We start from the raw sequence: 20,411 nt of genomic DNA, 5'->3' as shown, positions 1-20,411 counted from the left end.
CGTGCGGCATCGCGTGGCCGTGCGGCCCTTCCTAGGCTCCGTCCCAGGCTGTGACAGAATACGGACTTTGTTCATTTCCATTTTATGTTTTGCTTGATTACTTTTATTGTACATTATTTTTTTATTGATTTTTTAGGGAGAGAGAGAGAGAGACATCGATGAGAGAGAACATCAACTGGCCGCCTCCTGCATGCCCCCCACTGGGGATGGGCCCACAACCTGGGCATGTGCCCTGACCGGGAATCAAACCAGCAACCTCTTGGTGCAGGGTCGACGCTCAACCACTGAGCCACACTGGCCGGGCTTCTTATACATGTTACTGCACCCAGTTTATTAGTTGCTATCGAGACGTCTATTTCTTATCAGAAACGAGAGTTTATCCTGGTCTATTTTGCAGAGTGATTTCAGAGAACGCCTCAGGGCAGCCAGCAGCGCCTCCAGAATCCTGCAGGAACGCATCGAGGAGATGAGGACAAGCAATAAGGACAAAGACAACACCATCATCCGCCTGAAATCTAGACTGCAGGGTTTGGAAGACGCATTTGAGAATGCCTACAGGCTCTCCGATGACAAGGACGCCAGGCTAAAGCAGGAAAACAAGATGTTTCAGGATGTAAGCGACACAGTGGTGACGTAGTGACGTGCTTGGCTGCAGTAGTCGTAGCTAACTGTACTTTCACAGGTGCTGGTGACTTTTTCCACGCTTTTTTCATTTGATATAACTTTGCTGTAGCTGCGAATATACACCCTTCCGATGGAGTTGGGTGGCTCTCGAAGCAGTCAGTCAGAGCCTGAGAACTGTGGTGCCCCGGGCCTTTGTCTCTAGCAGGCCCACAGTGAGGCTCCTTAACCAACAGCTGTGTGTCTGGCAGGGCCAAATGAGCCAGACTGAGAACAGGTTTGAACTTTTTAACTAGATGTAACTTCACTTAGAATTGGGTTGTCTGGCAGTGACACGGGAGGAGGATTCATGTTATATATTGTTTGCTAAGTTTTTCTTAATATCCTTTGTCATGGTACCTAAAAATCTAAACGTATTTTGGCTGTTGAAAGTTTCTTCCTGACAGCTTTAGGTTGGATTCTCTTTAGTTGCCTTTATTCTGAAACAGTGTGTCAGCCTTTCTCTGTCCTGATGTTGGCACTTTTTAAGAGTCTGGGCAGTTATTTTTCAGAGTATCCTTCAGTTGATGTTATAATGTTTAATTTTGTGGTGCAATTCTTTGTTTTTCCTGCAGCTGTTAGGAGAGTATGAGTCCCTTGGAAAAGAACACGAAAGAGTGAAGGTAATAACGATTCATCCTTCATGTTCTGAACTTTCTGCACCAGACTGCACCCCAGGGGCTCTGAGCCTTCCTCCCTCTCCTCCCCTTCTCCCCTCCTCCCCCCTTCCCTAATTCCCTCCTTTCTTCTCCCTCCCCCTCCCCTCCTCCCCTGCTTCCCCCTCCTCTCCTCTCCCTCCCCTTTAGCTGTGGCACTGACCACTCACTTACCCTCTCCCTGCCAGTGGGCTTCTTTTCAAATATCTGTCACTCACAGTTCGGTGGATTTGTTCATTTAACAAATACCTGTTGAATGGCTATTGCATTTGAGATGAAATTTTTAGAAGAGTAAAGTACCGTACAGATGCAAGTAATTTACACTATTTAAATATAAAGTTTTGTTTTTCAAAGCATTGGCTTTTTGTGGGGCCGAACTTAACTGATTATGTTTGACTCTTAATCAAAGCTCTGTTTGGAAGCTACTGTTTGTGTTCAGTGAGACCCCACGGCGGTGCTGGGTGGCCCGGCCTTCCTGCTGCCCAGACTGCAGGTCGAGGGGCCTCGAGGTTCGGGAGGAGGCCCGTGCCGCCAGCCCGCCAGGCGTCCCGGGCATTCGGGAGCCAGTCCCTGCGTTCGGAACCTCCTCATCACAGGGCTTTTTGTGCCATTTACCGAGACTTCAGTCTGGTTTGTGGGTAAATGTGCCCACTCACCGTGGGATTGTTTCTAGTGGAGCAGAGCATGCGAGTGAACCACATCTGCTCCCCGCCTGCCGAGGGCTCGGGCTGGGCTCTGGTTGGCGTCTGTGCCGAGTGTCTGCAGGGCTGTCTTTGCAGCTCCCTGGTGAAGCCTGAGGCTGGTTTGTGTTTTGCATTTTTAAATAAAAGGACTACATTTGAATACTTATCTTCAGTTCTCTGAACTTTGCCTTTATTTTCATAGGACACATTAAATACAACAGAGAACAAATTGCTTGATGCACAGACTCAGATTTCTGATTTGAAAAGGTAAATGCATTGTCTTACTAACAAGCAAAGGCCTCTGACTGTTTTTTAGCACTTAAATGTGTCTGTATTGAACATGATGAAAAGGAAGTTTTTCTTGAGGATTTTAAAGCACTTTGAGATTAGATTTTATCCTGATCTTCCCAACATAGAAATACAGTACATTTGATTTTAACTGAGGATTTTTAAATCATCAGAATCTGTTGGTGGTTGGGCCTGAGAGCCGTGCATTTCCCAAACAGTGTGTATTTTCTCAGCATAGGTAACATCTAAATGATGGTAAACTGTTAGGAAGAATTTTAAGACGCGGTCTAGTTCACGGAATTATTTTTATGCTCCCAAAAGAACAGCATTCACACTAATTTGTGGTCATCTACTTTCTTGAAGACCTGGCTTGGGGACTGTGTTCATGGTCTGCGTTGCTTAATTAGGTGGGAATGGAGTCATAAATGGTCCCTGTTGCAAATGATTAAATAGTCTTAATTGGCTTTGGAGCATGCTTCTGTATTTGGAGATAGTAAAGTCCCTATTTGGAGATTTTATTGCGCTCTTAAGGACCTCCCTTTAGGAGAGGAAGGAAAGCTGTCTGGCTTTCTCCTCTGCGCACTCGAGTCCAGTGTTAGTGGCCTTCTCGGGTTGGCAGAAAGCACCAGCCCAGTTAGAGCTGTTCTTGCAGACCTTCCTTGCAATGGGACAGGTAAGAATTTGAGTTTAAAAGATGAGATGAGGACATATGCAGTGTTTAAAAGAACAAAGAATGGGGGGGGGGGGAACATCTGTAACAAAAATAAATTAAATAAATAAAAGAACAGAGAATGCAAGATAAGCTCATAACAATTGGCCATAGTACTATTTTCTCCTGGTAACTTGAAAATAGGCTTTTATTCTGAACATGGTGCAAATTCTAGAAGCTGCCATTAGGTTGAGCTGCTCAAGATAGCTTAACCTTTGCATAGTTTAAAAATTAGGAAGTTCTTTTTGATAGTTCTGTTATTAGGAGTTAAGCCTGCTTCCTCTTTTATGAAAGTGTTATCTATACATATTTTCATATGCATGGATGTATACATATTAGAGTTAAACATGTAAACATGTTAGAATACTTAAATTTAGTTTATATTTAACTTATATGTAGTATGTTTTGATCTGTAGTCAAATTTATCACTCTTTTTACTTACTAGATTAAGTCTTTTTTCTTCTTTTTCTTTTCCTTCAGTTGTAGGATATAAGTGTTCCTCTGTAGAGTTTAATGTCTTTGTCTTTCTACTCATTCTCCCTGATTTTGTTCAGCTTTGTAAAGTTAATGGTGGGATTTACTGTGAGGTTTATGGACTTGCAGCCCCCTTGTCTCCCCTTTTCTAGAAAGGTCTGTTAAATGAGTAATTTATAGTTGAGCTATATTTTTAAATGCGTTGAAATGTACTTAAATTTATCTTATTACTTTGAATCAGAACGATTTCAAAACTTGAAGCTCAGGTCAAGCAAGTAGAGCATGAAAACATGTTAAGTCTCCGTCATGATTCCAGAGCTCCCGCGAGACCCTCACGTGCCAGGTAAGTTCTGTTCAGCTCCGTAACGCTGGAAATCGGTGCGCCCTCTTATGAACTCAGAAGCTCATCCGTGTAAATCACAGGGGAGTCAGGGCTTAGTGCCGCGAGAGAATCTAGGTGTGTAAGAACATATCATCAGGTATCGTATACGCATGAAACAGAGGTGCTGCCAGGTGGAGATAGAATCAGGTTGGGTAAGGAGACTGGGCATTTTTTTCTTTTTGACCCCGCCCAGCTGTGTGACCTTAGACAAATTACTTCATTTTTGTGGAGCCAGGTTTTATCATCTGTAAAAACAAGGACATTGGGCTGAAACATCTCAAAAGGTCTTTTAGCCCTAAAAGTCCAGAAATTTTATTCCCACATTTAATGGAAAGACTTATGAAGGTGGATTTCCATTGGGTTGTATGGCTTTTTCTTTTTAGTTTTTCAAAATTAGCTTTGTTGTAATCTCAGCATTGTCTTGATACGTTTACAGAATACATTTTTTTTCAGTCCTCACCTGAGGATATTTTTCCACTGATTTTTATTATTTATTTATTTATTTATTTATTTTTATCCTCACCCGAGGACATTTTTCCATTTTTTGTTCAGATAGAGCGAGAGGGAGAGAGAGAGAAAGAGAGAAACATCGACGTGAAAGGGACACATCGAGTGGCTGCCACCCGCACAACCCAACTAGGGCTGAGGAAAAACTGCAACTGAGGTACGTGCCCTTAGCGGGAACTGAACCCGGGTCTCTTGGGACCACAGGCCGATGCTCTAACCACTGAGCCAAACCGGCCAGGGCAAGATAGTGATTATTTAAAGAAAAGTTATATCAGTCACTGAAATTGAACATTGAGAGAGAGCACCGGGAAGGCCAAGGCTGGGTCAGGGAGAGTCTGTCTGTGGAGGTGACCTGGAGGCAGAGAGTGAGCATGTGTGGAGTTGTTGGAGTGAGAGGCATGGAGGGATGGAGGGGAGAGGGATGCTCCCGTCGGAGAAATGGGCCCTGCTAAGTCCCAAGGTAGGAAATGGCTTGGCATGTAAGAGGAACCGAAAGGAAGCTAGTGTGGCCTATGTGTCCCCAGCAGTGGTGAAGCAGCCCCGATGAGCTCATGGTCCCGTCGTGATTGCCTTCGGAGCCACGGCCAGGACTTTGGATTCTACTCTAGGTCCACTTTGAAGGGCTCTCTGTAGTAAAATTATGTCATCTGATTTCGCTTCGTTGAATGTGCCTGCATGAGTAGAAGCAGAGAGACTGGGTAGAACATTGCGTGCTGGGAGGGAGGTGGCTGGTAGTGGCCATAGAATGGACCGAAGAGAAGCACTTGCGGAGAGTCGAGGCAGAATCGCAGAGCTAGGCTGTGCATCGGATGGCGGGGTAGGGGAGGTGTGCAAGACACCCTTCGATTCTGTCTGGAAGGGTGAGGATGCCGTGTGCCGGGAAGGGACGGGACAGCAGGAGCAGGCCTGGGGTGACATCAGAACCGCAGCTTGGGCATCTCAGTTGGACAGTCATGTGAGTTCCATGTGGAAATCGAGCAGGTGACTGTAGCGCTGCGTGTGGAGCTCAGGAGTGAGGTCGGCTGGAGCTACAGCTGCCGGAGTCGCCTTCCAGATGGTGCTGACAGCCAGAGGAGGCGGGCGTGTTTGGGGAGGAGCATCTAGGACAGAGCTCTGGGGATCCCCAGGGTTTTCATGTTGGGTAGAGCAGCTGCCAAGGAGCCTGAGAAAGAGCTGCCCGAAAACGAAGGAGAATTGGAGCAGTCCTGATTGGAGCGCTGCCGAGGGGCGGGCACAGTGCAGACTGTGCGTCGCTGGGCTTGCAGGCTGCAGGTTCCTGAGGACCCAGGGGACAGTGTGGCTGGAGTGACGCAGTGGCGAGTGTCTGAGAGCTGCACGCACATCGTGACTCAGTCCTTCGTGACACTGTCCAGCGGCCATGCACAACCAGATCGGGCTGGCAAATGACAGCCCCCAGGCCAGGTCTAGCCTACCCGCCTGTGTGTGTGAGGTCCGAGAGCAAAGAGTAGTTTGTACATTTTTAAATGTTTGAAAAAATATATATTTCATGACACATGAAAATGATATGAAACTCAAATTTTTAGTGTCCATAAATAAAGTTGTGTTGGACCCAGCCAAGCTTATTCACTTGCATCTGTGTGCAGCTGCTTTGCCCTGCAGTGGCCAAGTGGAGTAGCTGCCACAGAACTGGGGGGCCCGTAGATGCTCCCTCTCTGGCTCTTTGCAGAGGAAGGTGCCAGCCCTGAGCTCGGCCGTCGGCTGTGAGCGCGGTGTGGAGGCGCAGCAGCCCCGTGGCGGACGGCTAGGCTGCTGCCCACCTCGGCTCCGCGTTTCACCAGGCTCCGCGGGGCTCGGGTACATGCAGCAGAGGCACGGAAGCAGGCTGGGGTGCAGAGCATGAATGTCCAAAGGGTAGCTTTGGGGAGAGTGAGACAGGAGAGGCACCAGGGGACCCCACTTGTATCTGGAGTGTCTGCTCTGGAAATTTAAGGGATATGTAGTAAAGCAAGATTTTCTAAAGCAGGATGGTTGGTGCATGAGTACTCTGTCTGTGTGTCTCCAGGGACGACGGACGGACACACACACACACACACACACACACACACAATTTAATCCTCACCCGAGGGTATTTTTTCATTTATCTTCAGATAGAGTGAGAGGGAGGTAAGAAGGGAGGGAGGGAGAAATTGAAAGAAATATCCACGTGAGAGAGACACATCCATTGGTTGCCTCCCGCACAGCCCCAACCAGGGCAGAGGATTGAATCGCAACGGAGGTACGTGCCCTTGACCGGAATCGAACCCGTGACTCTTTGGTTTGTGGGCCATTGCTCTAACTGCTGAGCCAAACTGGCCAGGGTGAAATGTTTCATATTTTTAAAGAGAACAGGAACCAATCAATAAAGGATTAGTATCCAGAATATCAAGAACTTCTACAAATCAATGAGAAAAAGACACCTTCCTCAGTAGAAAAGCGGTCACAGAATGTGAGCAAGCAGTTTACAGAAATGAAACCTAAATTGCTAATAAAAATGAAAAGGTGCTCATTTCACTAGTAATCAGAAAAATGCAAATTAGACGGATAACGGGAGACCACGCACACACCCTTGGACAAGCCCGACGTCAAGATCGAGTCGTTGTGCAGCCGGGCAGGCTGAAGCGGGAGGGACTCGCACCACCAGTGGGCTGCAGAGGCACAGCCAGACGGGGCTCATCAGTGTCCAGTGGGGTGAGGGTGCACACCCCACACTCCACGTTCCACCCTTGCGTGTCTGCCTGGGAGCAGTTCTAGGCCTGTTGATGGTGGCATTGTTGAAGTGTGACCCCGCAGGGATGGAGCGTCCACCCACAGGAGGGCGGATGCTCACACTGGGCACACGAGTGAGGTGGTGGCATCTTGTGCATTAACACGGATGAACCTCGAAGATGATGTTGAGTCGAAGCAGCAGCGTTGCAGGGATGTGTGCGCTGTGCCCTGGGTGTCATCTGAAAACACAGCGCACTGTGCGGCTTTGTGTCTGACACGGAGAACAGGCAGGGTGAGATGTGCATCTGTTAAGACAGTGTGGGTGTGTGCTCCTTATAGTGATCTTCGCAGTTTTCTAAGCTTGTTTGAAATGTTTCTTAATTTAACAGTTAAGGACAAGGAGTGACGGGTTAAAATGAAAACGGGGACAAGAGGCAACTCCTGAAGAGCGTGCGTGAAGGGCAGAGGGCAAGCGCCTCCTGGCTCCGGTGTTTCGGCTTCTCCTGAGGCCCCGGCGGGGCGGGGAGGGAGTGGGGGAGGTGGTGGCCGATGACTGGAGGCTCTGTAGCCAGCAGTGCTGGGTGCCCAGCTAAGATGGTGAGAGTGACTCAGTGATGACACCCCACTCTGCAGAGCGCAGCTGTCGGGGCGAAGGCACTAAGAAGCGAGGTCACTGTAGCCGCCAGGCTGAGGCGCTGGCTGCCCGGCAGGGTGCAGAAAGGCACTGGGCAGTGAGCAGCCATCACCCGGTGCACCGGGGAGGCAGAGAGGAGCAGTGACGCTGGGAGGGGCTCGCGGTAGGAAAGGGGAGGCCACGGGCACAGCCTTGTGGTCAGTGCTGGGCTGGAGTAGGGCGCTGGAAGAACCTTGGGGGACCGGTTCCACACGGGGGATGTTCCCTGCCGAGACCAGCCAGGTGCACGTGCTGGAAAAGGGGCAGAGCCAAGTCCCCGGAGAGGCCCAGCTCGGCTCCTGCATGTGGTCTTCTTAGCATGAGGGCAGAGAAGGTGTAGAGGAAATGAGACGGGGTTTCTAAAGTCCAGCCAGTGACCGGCTAACTCATTTAAATAAAAAACATTCAAATATCGGTTCTTCAGCCCAGCAGATGTGGCTCAGTGGTTGAGTGTGGACCCTGCACCAAGAGGTCACTGGTTCGATTCCCAGTCAGGGCACCTGCCCAGGTTGAGGGCCTGATCCCCAGTGGGGGGCACGCAGGAGGCGGCCAGTCAATGTTCTCTCTCATCGATGTTTCTACTTCTCTCTCCCTCTTCCTTCCTCTCTAAAACTCAATAAAAAAGAAAAAAAAAAACTTAAATCAGTTCTTCAGTCTCAGTAGCCCTGCTTGGAGAATTCAGTAGCAGCATGTGACCAGCGGCTTCCTAGTGAGCTGTGCAGAGAAGTCTGCCCCAGGGCTGGTCTGGGAGGCAGAGGGCGCTCTGGCCTCCGCTCTCACCCTGAGCCCAGGCCATGGGCTAGTTGGGGGGGTGCAGAGCTGTGTTGGTGTGAGACCCCTGAATCTCAACTGAGGTTCAGGAATGATCACCAGTAACAGAAGCGTGAAATAACAATGTAGTTCAATCTTAAAATCGCAATGTAGAATTCATGTATCGAAACTAAGATTGCTGTGTGTGGTTTTACATTTCTGTATGACTGCACACGCGGTCTTTCGAAGCAGGGTGTTTTCATCTCAGTTCAAATGGAAGCACAAATGTTGTAACGACCCAAACCCCCTCATTCTGCAGCGCACTGGCTACCTCGGACGTCAGCAGGCGTAAGTGGCTGATCCCCGGCGCGGAGTACTCCATCTTCACGGGCCAGCCCCTGGACCCCCTGGACCCCCAGAACCGGGCTGCGGCCGGCCAGCCGGGGGAAAGCCGTGTTCCTGGGTGAGACACCCGTCAGCTGTTTAGGACCTGCTGTGTTTTCCTAGAGATTCCCTTTGAAGGTTCAGGAAGATATAAAGAGCCGTCTCCTTGCTCCTTCATGTCTTCATTTTAAGAACCTGATTTTTATTTTGCTTTGAAAGACGAATGCTCTCTGGACAGCTCCCGCGCAGGCTGTGCAGGCTCCCGCGCTCCTGGGTCCGTGGGGAAGGCCCCTCCTGGCTGTGCCCTCACATGGCCTGTCCCAGGTGCAGAGATCTGCTCTCTCCCTTTTCATTAGAGCATAACCCATCACGGGGGCGCCCCTCGATCTCATCTGAACGTGACCCCACAGGCCCCTCCAAACACTGCCACGCTGAGCACAGACCTAGCACGTGCATGCGGGGTGTGGACGTGCAGCCGTAGCACTGTGCCGTACGATTACCGTTTAAGGTGCCCTTCTCCTCCGGAAAAGGATTCTCTACCCGGGAGCTCACCAGCAGACTTACCCATGAAGAAACAGGGAGAGACTTCAGACGCACCCATCATGAGAGCTTTGAAAGAACTCGACGAAGAAAAGATGTTTAAAAATTGGGGCACACAGACAGAGAAAGAGGACACTTCGAATAGTAAGTATTTTATTTCTCATTTGGTGTAGATTATAGAGACACAGTGTATTCCCTTCCCCCTACCTGTGTTACCTTCTGTTTGAAATGGAATGCCCCCGCCCTGGCCGGTTTGGTTCAGCGGTTAGAGCGTTGGCCTGCGGTCCAGAGAAACCCGGGTTCGGTTCCCCCTAAGGGCATGTACCTCGCTTGCAGTTTGTCCCTGGCCCTGGTTGGGTCGTGCAGGTGGCAGCCACTCGATGTGTCCCTTTCACGTCGATGTTTCTCTCTCTCTCTTCTTCCCACTCTATCTGAACAAAAAATGCAAAAATGTCCTTGTGTGAGGATAAAAAAAAAAGTTTAGAATGGCCCCCCACGTGGTGAGGGTTAGTTTGGCTCACTGCTGCCCCAGCCCCACGTCATGGGTCATCAAACCCTCGTGAACCAGTCAGTTGTCGCTGTCATGCACCTTCTAAAAGCAGATTACACGGTACATCCTGATCACTAAGGTATCTGTGGCGTTCTTAAGGCTGTTTGAATGTTTTTATGTCAGCTTGTCTTACATCAGAAAGTTCTGACAGAGCCCTGGCCGGTTTGGCTCGGCAGTTGGAGCGTCGGCCTGCTGACCAGAGAGGCCCGGGTTCGGTTCCCGCTAAAGGCATGTACCTCGGTTGTGGTTCGTCCCCAGCCCCCATTGGGGTCGTGTGGCTGGCAGCCACTCGATGTGTCGCTTTCACATCGATGTTTCTCTCTGTCTTCCCCCCCTCTCTCCCTCCCGCTCTATCTGTAGGTAAATGCAAAAATGTCCTCGGGTGAGGATAAAAAATAAGAAACTCTGGCAGCCTGGTGTTTTTACAGTGAGCTGGCAGAGCCCTGCTCCCCTTCCTGGTGCCTGAGCAGCCGCAGTGGGCCAGCGGGTCCCAGGGCTGCGTGTTCACGGGCCAGGTGCCTGCAGCTCCCTCCTCTGCTCGCTGGCCGGGCCCTGATCACATCGGTGACATCTTCCGTGTGGCATCCACAGCCGTGCCGCCTAGTAAATAAATTAGTGACCTGCTTTCTAAAATTAAACTCTTGAAAAACCACCTGAATCCCAGTTGTAAACAGGGAACCAGAATGAATGCATTATAAACTCCCACATTTTTCTTCATCAGGCGTTTTTACCTGTGAGGTGTGCGTTTGTGAATAATCATTACAACCCTCGTTACGAGAAGAATGGCTTGCTGGTGTAACCACCTGTTAATAAAGACAGATGACTGAAGCGGGGTTTGTCTTGTTTGATTTTTTTCTCCCCTGTCCCGTAGAATTAGCGAATCCTCGGCAAACGGAAACGTCTGTGGGAACAAGCCGCACCCCAGAGAAGTGCGCGCAGCAGAGGCACCGGAGACTGAGCTCCGCCGCGCAGAGGGCGTCATCCTCGCCGCCTCCCCACCGCAGGTCCAGTGCTCCAGGTAAGAGTGAGCTGGCGCCCTCCTGGGCTCGTGCCACCTCCCCTCTCCTCCCCCTCAGCCCAGGACAGTGCTCCGAGCGCAGGGTCCCCAAATAGGACCTTCCGCAAGAAAACATCATCTGACTGCATAGATACTGTGACTGTAACTGGAAAAAGGATCAGTTGAGTGAGGTTTTTTGTGTGTCCAGCAAATTCTTGCAACTAATACCACCACAGTGTCTGAGAGGAGAGAACTCTCTAATCACACTGAGGCTAGCCTGCAAAGGGGTGCTTCTTTGCATGTGTTTGCCTAAGGGTACTCGACACGAGTCACCTTTCTCTAGAGCCGATCAAGGTGTGGTTTTCGAGTTGAAGCACTGGGCCCCCACTCTGCACCTGCACACAGCCGAGGGGAGCCCTGGGCTCAGGCACCCCACCTCGTTCCCGTTCACTTCTGACCCCCTGCACAGCAGCCGAGGGGGGCCCTGTGGGGCCGGGCCATGGGGAGCCCTGGGCTCAGGCACCCCACCTTGTTCCCGTTCACTTCTGACCCCCTGCACAGCAGCCGAGGGGGGCCCTGTGGGGCCGGGCCATGGGGAGTCCTGGGTTCAGGCACCCCACCTCGTTCCCGTTCACTTCTGACCCCCTGCATAGCAGCTGAGGGGGGCCCTGTGGGGCCGGGCCATGGGGAGTCCCGGGCTCAGGCACCCCACCTCGCTCCCGCCCACTTCTGACCCCTGCGAAGCTGCAGTTACGCCCGGATAGATGGGATGTTGCATAGTTCACGCTAGATGGCAGGGTTAGGAATTCGATTTTGATATTCTTATTTATTCTCCATAGAGTTTTACGATGAAATTATATTTCTTTGAAAGTTAGAAGAAAGGGCTAAAAAAGAAAGTATGTTCTGCCGATATAACACATGTATTATGTGAAGGAAAAGAGTCTTTCCTCTTCATTTTCTTCTGCAGCGAAGAGAGAGATTATGTTAACACCGGTGACCGTGGCTTATAGTCCAAAGCGGTCCCCTAAAGAAAATTTGTCCCCAGGATTTAGTCATCTACTTAGCAAAACTGAAAGCAATTCAATTCGGTAAGTCCTCTAAAATTGTAGCATAAAATATGTATATTATTGATTTTTTTGGTAAAAATGTCAACTTAAGCCTCTAGCTATCATTAATTTTTTAGTTCATGGGAACTCTTTGAATTTAAATCATATCAATGAATGTCATACTGAAAATTAAAAATACTACAGTACATGAAAACAGTTTGTAACTGTGTAAACTGGCTACTACTAAATTTAAACATTGTCTCAGAACCCCTTCCAGCTTTGGGATGTAGAATGCTGATCCGTTGTTTTCCTGGATAGGTTTATGATACAGGGACATTTTTGAGTCGTTTGTACAAGAATGTGGGCTGTCGTCCTGGCCCTGGTTCTGAGCGAGTTTAGTCGGCTCCTAAGACAGTGTCCTCATGACACGTGGTCAGCAGTGTGTGCCCTGGGGGTGACCACTGGCTCCTGCTGAGCCAGCTCCAGAGGCTTCTGGAGACATTGCTCAAGCCCAGGGGCCTCAGTTTCCTCTTCCGTAAGACGGGGTGATGATAGCTGCCCTGCCGATTCCATAAGGTCGTTACGGAGATCAGAGGAGATGCCATGTGGGCACTGCTGTCCGTTTCCAGAATGTAGCTATAGTTTTGTATTAGAAAACATAAACTAAATTTCAGTTTTAGAAAATCATATGACCAGCTTTCTTTCTAAAAGAGATGTCAGTGTGTGAGTTATCTGGAGGCCAGCTCGTCTTTCTAGCGGCGACAGAAAAAATCAGTGACAGTTTTTCTCACAAGTAACTTGCTTCATTCAATAGATTTGATATACTTTTGGATGATTTAGATACTGTTCCTGTGTCGACATCACAACGTGCCAATCCAAGAAAACTCCAGTTTCTTCCTCTAGATGACTCCGAAGGTATCTTTTCCTAAAAATTACTAGTTTTGGTTTTAGTCATTCATTTTGTGAGTTTCTGCTACCTTCTCAAGGTCCTACATGGTGCATTACCTTGTACCTCAGTATTTGTGCCCAAGGGCCTCTGAAAACAGGCATTCAGGGTGCTCACCTCGTGGCGACGTTGTTGCCCTCTGAAAAGTGGGGAAACTGAGGTACAGGGAGTGTTGATGTGTGACTGTAGGGCCGTACTGTTCTGTTTGCCTCTCTGTTTTCTGTTCCTGATTTTTATGCCGCTTAGGCTTTGGGCAATTTTTTCTATTTTCTCATTTATATTTTAAGTTTGGAATGAAGTTAAAATGTAGGCGAAGTCCCGTGGGTAGCCCCTAAGATGTTAACTCTTTAGTGTTGGTACAAATGTGCTGTTTAGTTTTTAAACTGCTTTTTGCCTTAATTTTACTGAAAGTTCATTTCAGCTTACAGAAAGTCTCCATCCGCTCGTTCGGGGAAGATTGTCCCACCGAGAGCAAAGCTCTTGGAACGCGGAGCGGAGAAGCGCTGAGTAACCAGGATTGATTACTGTCGCTCTTCATTACACATTTGGTTCTGTAGCAGCTATTTCCAGAGAGTGAACTTAGCTAACTTATTTAGTATGTGTACGAGCTATTCAGAAACTTGATAAGAAATAAAAGAAATTTCTTTTCTCTCTGCTAGAAAAAAAATATTCTGAAAAAGCCACCGACACCCATGTAAATCCTAACTCGTCCCCCGAACTGTTGCCAAGTGGGGTGAAGGCGGCGTACGGGAGGCCGGCCTGGGGGACGGGCGAGCCTGGCGGCCAGCAGTGTGAGCCCACGCCCACGCCCACGCCCACGCAGGACTTCCAGTACACATCGAGCATCAGGACCCTGGCCGAAACTGAGCGGTTTTTTGACGAACTTACAAAAGAAAAGGACCAGGTAAAAACAACAAAAAAAATTTCAAAAAATCTTTTCCTGCACTTCACACTTGTGTCTAAGGAATAGCCAGGAGGGAGTTGGTGAGTCAGACCCACCCAGGACGTTGCTGTGAATTTCACACCGAAGCTGCACGCATGTGAGCTGAGCCGGTGTCACTAACTGGCCGCGGGGCTTGGTGAAGACGAGGTGGACAGGAACGCTCGAGGCTGGTCTCCGCTTTCCTCCGGTCACCGAGCTCCTGCCGCAGCGAGGGCTCTCCTGTGTTCATTGGGCCTTTCTTGTGTTGACAGATTGAGGCGGCCCTCAGCCGGATGCCTTCTGCTGGAGGACGAGTCGCTTTGCAGACGAGGCTGAATCAGGTGAACTGTCTCAGCTGACTCCGTTTCGGCGGCTGCGCTAGTCAGGGCCCCGTGACCCCAGGGGACGTCAAGTCGCGCTTCCCAGGCACGCTGCTGCAGCGGCAGAACGCTCAGCCTCGCGGGAGGCGCGGGTGGCTGCAGCCTGTTTCACAACCGCGGGCTAGCTTTCAGCCTTAGAGGCGGGCTCTGCCTTTACAGGCGAAGGAAGACGTGTCCGCACCATCGTGTTTTGAGAGACAGACCCGGAGCAAATGGCCCAGCTGCGGAGGGAGGGCTGTGACCCCAGAGCGGGGCGGCAGGTGGTGCTGGCGACGGGCCGTGTGCCGCCCTTTCCGATGCTTTTCAGAGGGTTGAAATGCAGGAAGCCAAGGACATGCACCTTCTGTTCTTTCTGTGACATGTAACCCTAACAGCAGCGTCACGCCTCTGACACGCCTGTCTGTGTGGGCACCTCGGTGCCTGTGCTCGGGAAGGGGCTTCCAGGCCGGGGCCGTCGCACACGACAGCGGGCCTTGCTCCTGGGCCCCGGGTCCTGGCTGCTCTTTTTTCTGACTTTAAGTCTTTTTGTTGTTTTTGCTGTTTTAAAAGTTTTTAATTAGTAATTTGTAAGATTCAACACACGAAACTCTTCTTAAAGTAGTTGCCTGGGAAGGCAGAAGGAGGAATGTTGATGCTCTGATCCTAAATCTGTCTGAAACATTTGCTTCATATATTTTTATAGAATGATCGTAAGCTCTTAAAATAAGACTTGAAGGGCACTGGTTTCTCTCCATACACGGGCGGGCAAAAGTAGGTTCACAGCGGTGCACGCGGCAGCTTCTGTCTGTGTCCTTGGCTGTTACCGCATGTCCCACAGGGAGCGCGTCAGCCGGCTCTGCCCACCTGGTGCACAGCTCTCCGTTCAGAAAGGAGAACGTGGAGCAGAAGGGGCTGAGGACACTTACATGTGATCCTTAGTGAGAAAGTTAAATTGGGGAAAAAAAAAAGGATAAAAAATGGCCTCAGCAATGAATAAAAAATAATACACATTTAAACAAAAGCATCAGCATTGGGTTTTTTTTTTCTTTTAAATTCTCACCGAAGGATATTTCCCCATTTATCTTCAGATAGAGCGGGAGGGAGGGGGAGGGAGAGGGAGAGGGAGAAACATGGGTGAGACACATCAGTTCGTTGCGTCCTGCACAACCCCAACCAGGGCCAGGGACTGAACCACAACCGAGGTACATGCCCTTGACCGGAATTGTACCTGCTGCTCTAGGGTCCGCGGGCCGACACTCCAACCACTGAGCCAAACCCGCCAGGGCAGCATTGGTAGGTAGTCTTTAGAAAACAGTACCTGGGTAGGGGAAAGGTATTCACACACCCTGCAGGTGGAAGCAGAAATTGTCGCAGGTTCTCTGGACAGCTTGACCTCTCCCCAAGATGAGAAGTTTGCTTCCTTCGGACCTGGCGTTTCGCTTCTGGGGGTGACCCTAAGGCAGCGCTGAAGACACTGCACGGAGATGTGTCTGAGCATTTGTTGCAGCCTCATCTGTGGCACCTAAAATTAGAAGCCACCTAAATTTTTACTAGGATTATCGGCTAAGTATGGTTCATCTGGTGAAATGTTGCACTTAATTTAAAACAGTGTTGTGGAAAGATATTTCATAATAAGACAAGTTCAGTTGAAAAACATTTTGAAGTAGAGTTTGATTCTGTTTTAATTTTTCTTAAAAATGGTGAACATTTCTGCAGAAAAAACAGGAAAGAGGAACAGTAGTTCTTTCTTTTTGCTCATCTGTCTGCTAAATATTCTATAAAGGAATATGTAGTCCTTTTATAATTAAAGTTGTGAAAGAGAACATTTTACAGTTTTATTTCAGTATGCCATTGGAGTTAATACTGAATAAAGTATCTAAAAAGATAAATATATATTCCAGTTATTTAAAAGTCACAGTTGTTGCCCTGGCCGGTATGCTCAGCGGTTAGAGCGTCGGCCTGTGGACCAAAGAGTCCCAGGTTCGTTTCCAGCCAAAGGCACGTACCTCCTTTGCGGTTTGTCTCTGGCCCTGGTTGGGGTTGTGCAGGTGGCAACCGATTGATGTGTCTCTCTCACATCGATGTTTCTTCCTCTCTTCCTCTCACTCTGTCTGAAGATAAATGTAAAAATATCCTCAGGTGAAAATAAATAAATAAATAAATAATAAAAGTCACAGTTGTTGACATTGATTGATTGTGAAATCTCTGTTCCTTTGAACAGTCTCCCCCGGGTGTTGTTTTTCCTTTTTAACTTCGACGTTTCTGTCGGAAGCAGGTTGTCCTGTGTGTGCGCAGGGGGCTGGCTCTGCCGGTGTCTTAATGCTGCGGGAGGTCCGAGCGCCTCCCGGCCTGCGGTTCTCGGCGCCGCCAAGGCGCTGCGCTCACACGTCTGCAGTTTGTCACACAACATCAGTCGATTTGCATGTTGATAGTGTGCTTTCGCTGAAAGAAAGGCCAGTTTGGTGGTGATTAGGAACCTGTGCACTGGACGTGGGCTCTCATCCAGCTCTCCCTGTCGTTTGCCCCAGGAAGCCTTGGAGGACCGTCTGGAAAGGGTCAACCGAGAGCTGGGCTCCGTGCGCATGACGCTGAAGAAGTTCCACGTGCTGCGCACCTCTGCCAACCTCTGAGGCTGTCGCATTCAACTGAGACACTTCGCGCCGACGTGTAACTGCGCTCGGAGGAGGCAGACCGTTTTATACTGTCGTGGGGCTGCACGCCGGACGTTTGCAATCATGCTATTCTCGACACGTGCTGTTTTATACTTCAGATGGCCACATATTTTCAAGATATTTTTGTTACGCTCAGGAATCTCTTGTATATTTTACTATTTAAAAAGTATTATTTTTAAATAGTATATGTCTCCAGTTTATATCAAGAATAAGGAAGTGTGACCGGGAAGCAGCTTGTCCTAAGCAAATAGTGCTCATCCTTCTAGTTACCTTGGCGCACCAGTTGTATAAATCTTCCACAGCGTGAATATGATTCTTTTAAAAAATAAATGCTTCAGAACAGTTTTCATAATGCTAGGCTAATATATGCTGGATGCAAAAAACGTTACGACATACCTTGGATTTTAGTTGTTTTGTGTTTAAAGGCGATGACGCGACCTGCCCGACGCTGTGTCTTGGGCTGCTCGGTCGGCAGTGACAGTGGTGTGGGAGTGGTGGGTACTGGGCAGCTCAGAAAACCGCCTGAATAACTCACTCATTTGTTTCCCTGAAGCTTCATTATTTGTAAGGAAAGAAGACATGTAACCTTCTAATTTTGCTACCTAGAGGACTTCTCAGAGTGAAAGCTCGGACAGCTGCAGCTTTCTGCCCATCATCCTGAATGTACCGTGTCCCGCCCTTGACCAGCAGTTGACAGATGAAGCCACCACCCAGTGCGGCTGTCAAAGGAGCCCAGGTTTCCTCCCTGTCCGGGCTTCAGCTGCAGTCATCCTGCAGACATTCGACCCCACCCCGCCCCGGACAGGAAGGAAAAGGAAAAGGGCTCGTGGACGCTGCGAGGACGCTAGGTTGGGATCAGAGCAGCCCACTCCGCCGTGTGTCGCTGCGCTCCCAGCTCTCGGGCCGGGCTCTGATCAGGAGCTCTAGCGGGTGTGTGTGCTGACGGCCGGTCAAGTCCAGGCTGCTCGACAGCCCACTTGTCGGTGGCCGGTCAGCGCCACGTACTCAAGCTCGTGCGTGGAGATGAACACTCATTCCCGGCTTTCACAGCTGAGTCCCCTGGAGACGCTCAGGTTGTAGAGTTTGCTTTGTGCCGAGCTTTCTGCTTCTCGCGTGGCTCTTACACGTGACGTGCCAGGCCAGCTGTCCCTGCCCCGGCCGAACGGCGCCTTCGGGGGCGCCCGCTCCCGGGCCAGCGAGGGCGCTGGCTGCTCGGAATTACTCAGCAACAGAATCAAGTGCCTTTATTTTGGGTATTTTTTCCCCTAGTCTTTATTTTTTTTCCTCATTTGGGAGTAGTGTTTGATTTTAGAGAGAGGGGGAAGGATGAGAGAGAGAAACATCAACCCACTGCCTCCTGTACACACCTTGACCAGGGATGGAAGCCCCAACCTCCTGCTGCCCAGGACCACGCTCTGACCAACTGAGCAACATCAGCCAGGGCTCCTAGTCTCCCTCCTCTTCCTCCCCTTCCCATCTAGTTACAGTACAGAAAAGGGTCACTCGAACCAAGCTCCAGAGTGGCTTGTTTCAAGGCCTAACAAGGGACTGACTTTCCTGGGAACATTCCCTTGAATGTGTCTCTGTCCTCACATGAAACACTAGCTCAGAAATCGGCGGGCTACTGCACCGCTCCTTCCTTTTTGTTGCACAGCTTACCATGTTCTTCAGAAGGAAGAGATGCTGTTTCAGAAGGCTGTCGTTCTATCTCGTCCAGGACTTACCTGTGCAGCCTGGCTCGTTATTCCGAGAAGGTACCAGGCCCCATGAAAACGTCTTTGCGCCTCTCAGAAAACGTATGCTTCGATTTCTGAAGTGTGTAATAGATTGGAAGGCTTAGTTGCATTTCTTTAAAAAAATTTTATTTGTTTCTTTGAGGCTGTTTAGAAGGAAACTGAGGAGAATCTGCCATCTTTCCCCTTGGTGATACTTCACCTAATGAACACTCGGCCTAACCACTCCACGCGACAGCAGGCCAGGTGTCGGTCTCAGAAAGCAGCCACTGTCCCTGGGAGGGCAGCTGCCTCTGTCCCTGGGGCTGAGCTCTGTTAGGAAAGAGCCCAAGTGACCGTTCCACGCGGGGCTAGTGCCTTTTTTTTTTTTTTTTTAATCCTCACCTGAGGACATTTTTCCATTTTTTGTTCAGATAGAGTGGGAGGGAGAGAGAGAGATAGAAACATCGACATTAAGGGACACATGAAGTGGTCGCCACCCACATGACCCAACCAGGGCTGGGGACAAACTGCAACCGAGGTACGTGCCCTTAGCGGGAACCGAACCCGGGTCTCTCCGGACCGCAGGCCGACGCTCTAACCGCTGAGCCAAACCAGCCAGGGCCATTTGGTACTTTTTAAAATAGAAAAGTAGGTTGTGTCCTAAGCAACTCACTCCAAAGCTACCTTGGGTTGGCTGACGTTCTGTTCGGTGGTCCAAGGTGCCCCTTCCACCCCTGCATAAGAAACGAGCTTCCCTCAGGCGTGAGGGTTTTTTTTTCTTTCTTCTTTTAAGGACTAATAAATTGGATAACCGCCCGGCTGGTGTGGCTCAGTGGTTGAGCGTTGACCCACGTATCGGAAGGTCGCCGGTTCGACTCCCGGTCAGGGCACGTGCCCAGGTTGTGGGCCCATCCCCAGTGGGGGGCAGGCAGGAGGCGGCCAGTCGTTCTCTCTCATCGATGTTTCTAGCTCCCTCTCCCTTCCCCTCTCTCTCTAACATCAATAAAGGGGAAAAAATTTTTAATTGGATAACCTGTGTAAGATCAAAGAAGGTACTTTGATCTTTGGTGACTTGGGGGTTATTTGCTATAAACCCAGGCTGTTCTCCTAATCACTGGTCCGTCAGTCGGCATCTCAAGGTGACGCCTGAGGCAGGACTGTGAAGGAAGTGCTGCCCCTGCGTGTCAGGTGAATGAATGAGGTTTGTTGTAAGAGTCCGGTGGCCAACCAGAGCGTGTTCCCCTTTCTAACGCAGGGAAGGCAGGTGCTTCGCTCAATGCTGTTTGAATTCCAAACTGCACTAATATATGTAGTGATATCCGACCAGCTTTCCATTTTCATTTTTAGGTATCTCAAAAGCACTTTTCTCCAAATTGTAATATGCAACGTGTGCTTGCAAGTCTTTTAGAAGCTTTAAAAAATAAGTGCACACCCAGAGCTCTTGAGTCATAGAGGTAAACCACGTGTACCCGTCACGAGCCATTGTAGATGCGTATGGGATTGGCAGGGGCTGATGGGACAGGTTGTGTTATAATACAGCCGTTTTTTGCACTGATTTTGTAGGCAATAATTCCCTGCCCTTCCAGGAGTTCTGTGGCGGTTTGATACATTACTCTACACTAGTATTCCTAGGACACCTGTTACTGTGCTTTTCCCTTCCGATTGGTGTTTTTGTTTTAGTGACCCCTCAAATACGAGGAATCAAGCCATAAGTTTGCATTTGCTAGACATGTACCCTGTCGTTGCTATGACGGCAGACTTCAGATGTTGCATTCACGTTTCACTGTAACAG

General features: G+C 49.5%; 1 protein-coding gene across 1 annotated transcript in view; it reads left to right on the top strand.

Annotated features, from left to right (window-relative positions):
- Positions 1-17,232, top strand: part of MPHOSPH9 (M-phase phosphoprotein 9) — a 42,917-nt gene extending 25,685 nt beyond the window's left edge. Inside the window, exons 13-24 of the mRNA XM_036276976.1 lie at positions 398-613; positions 1,236-1,283; positions 2,202-2,266; positions 3,712-3,813; positions 8,808-8,951; positions 9,381-9,556; positions 10,834-10,980; positions 11,927-12,047; positions 12,820-12,920; positions 13,611-13,855; positions 14,146-14,214; positions 16,761-17,232. Coding sequence (XP_036132869.1) covers positions 398-613; positions 1,236-1,283; positions 2,202-2,266; positions 3,712-3,813; positions 8,808-8,951; positions 9,381-9,556; positions 10,834-10,980; positions 11,927-12,047; positions 12,820-12,920; positions 13,611-13,855; positions 14,146-14,214; positions 16,761-16,862 — 1,536 coding nt within the window. The 3' untranslated portion in view covers positions 16,863-17,232. The remainder of the gene's footprint in view (positions 1-397; positions 614-1,235; positions 1,284-2,201; positions 2,267-3,711; positions 3,814-8,807; positions 8,952-9,380; positions 9,557-10,833; positions 10,981-11,926; positions 12,048-12,819; positions 12,921-13,610; positions 13,856-14,145; positions 14,215-16,760) is intronic.
- Positions 17,233-20,411: the final 3,179 nt, after the last annotated feature.

Source organism: Molossus molossus, unplaced genomic scaffold, assembly GCF_014108415.1.
Source record: "Molossus molossus isolate mMolMol1 unplaced genomic scaffold, mMolMol1.p scaffold_m16_p_22, whole genome shotgun sequence".
In the NCBI taxonomy this organism is placed as follows: Eukaryota; Metazoa; Chordata; class Mammalia; order Chiroptera; family Molossidae; genus Molossus; species Molossus molossus.
The sequence above is the reverse complement of the archived record's forward strand: the minus strand, read 5'-3'. Positions and strand labels throughout refer to the sequence as shown.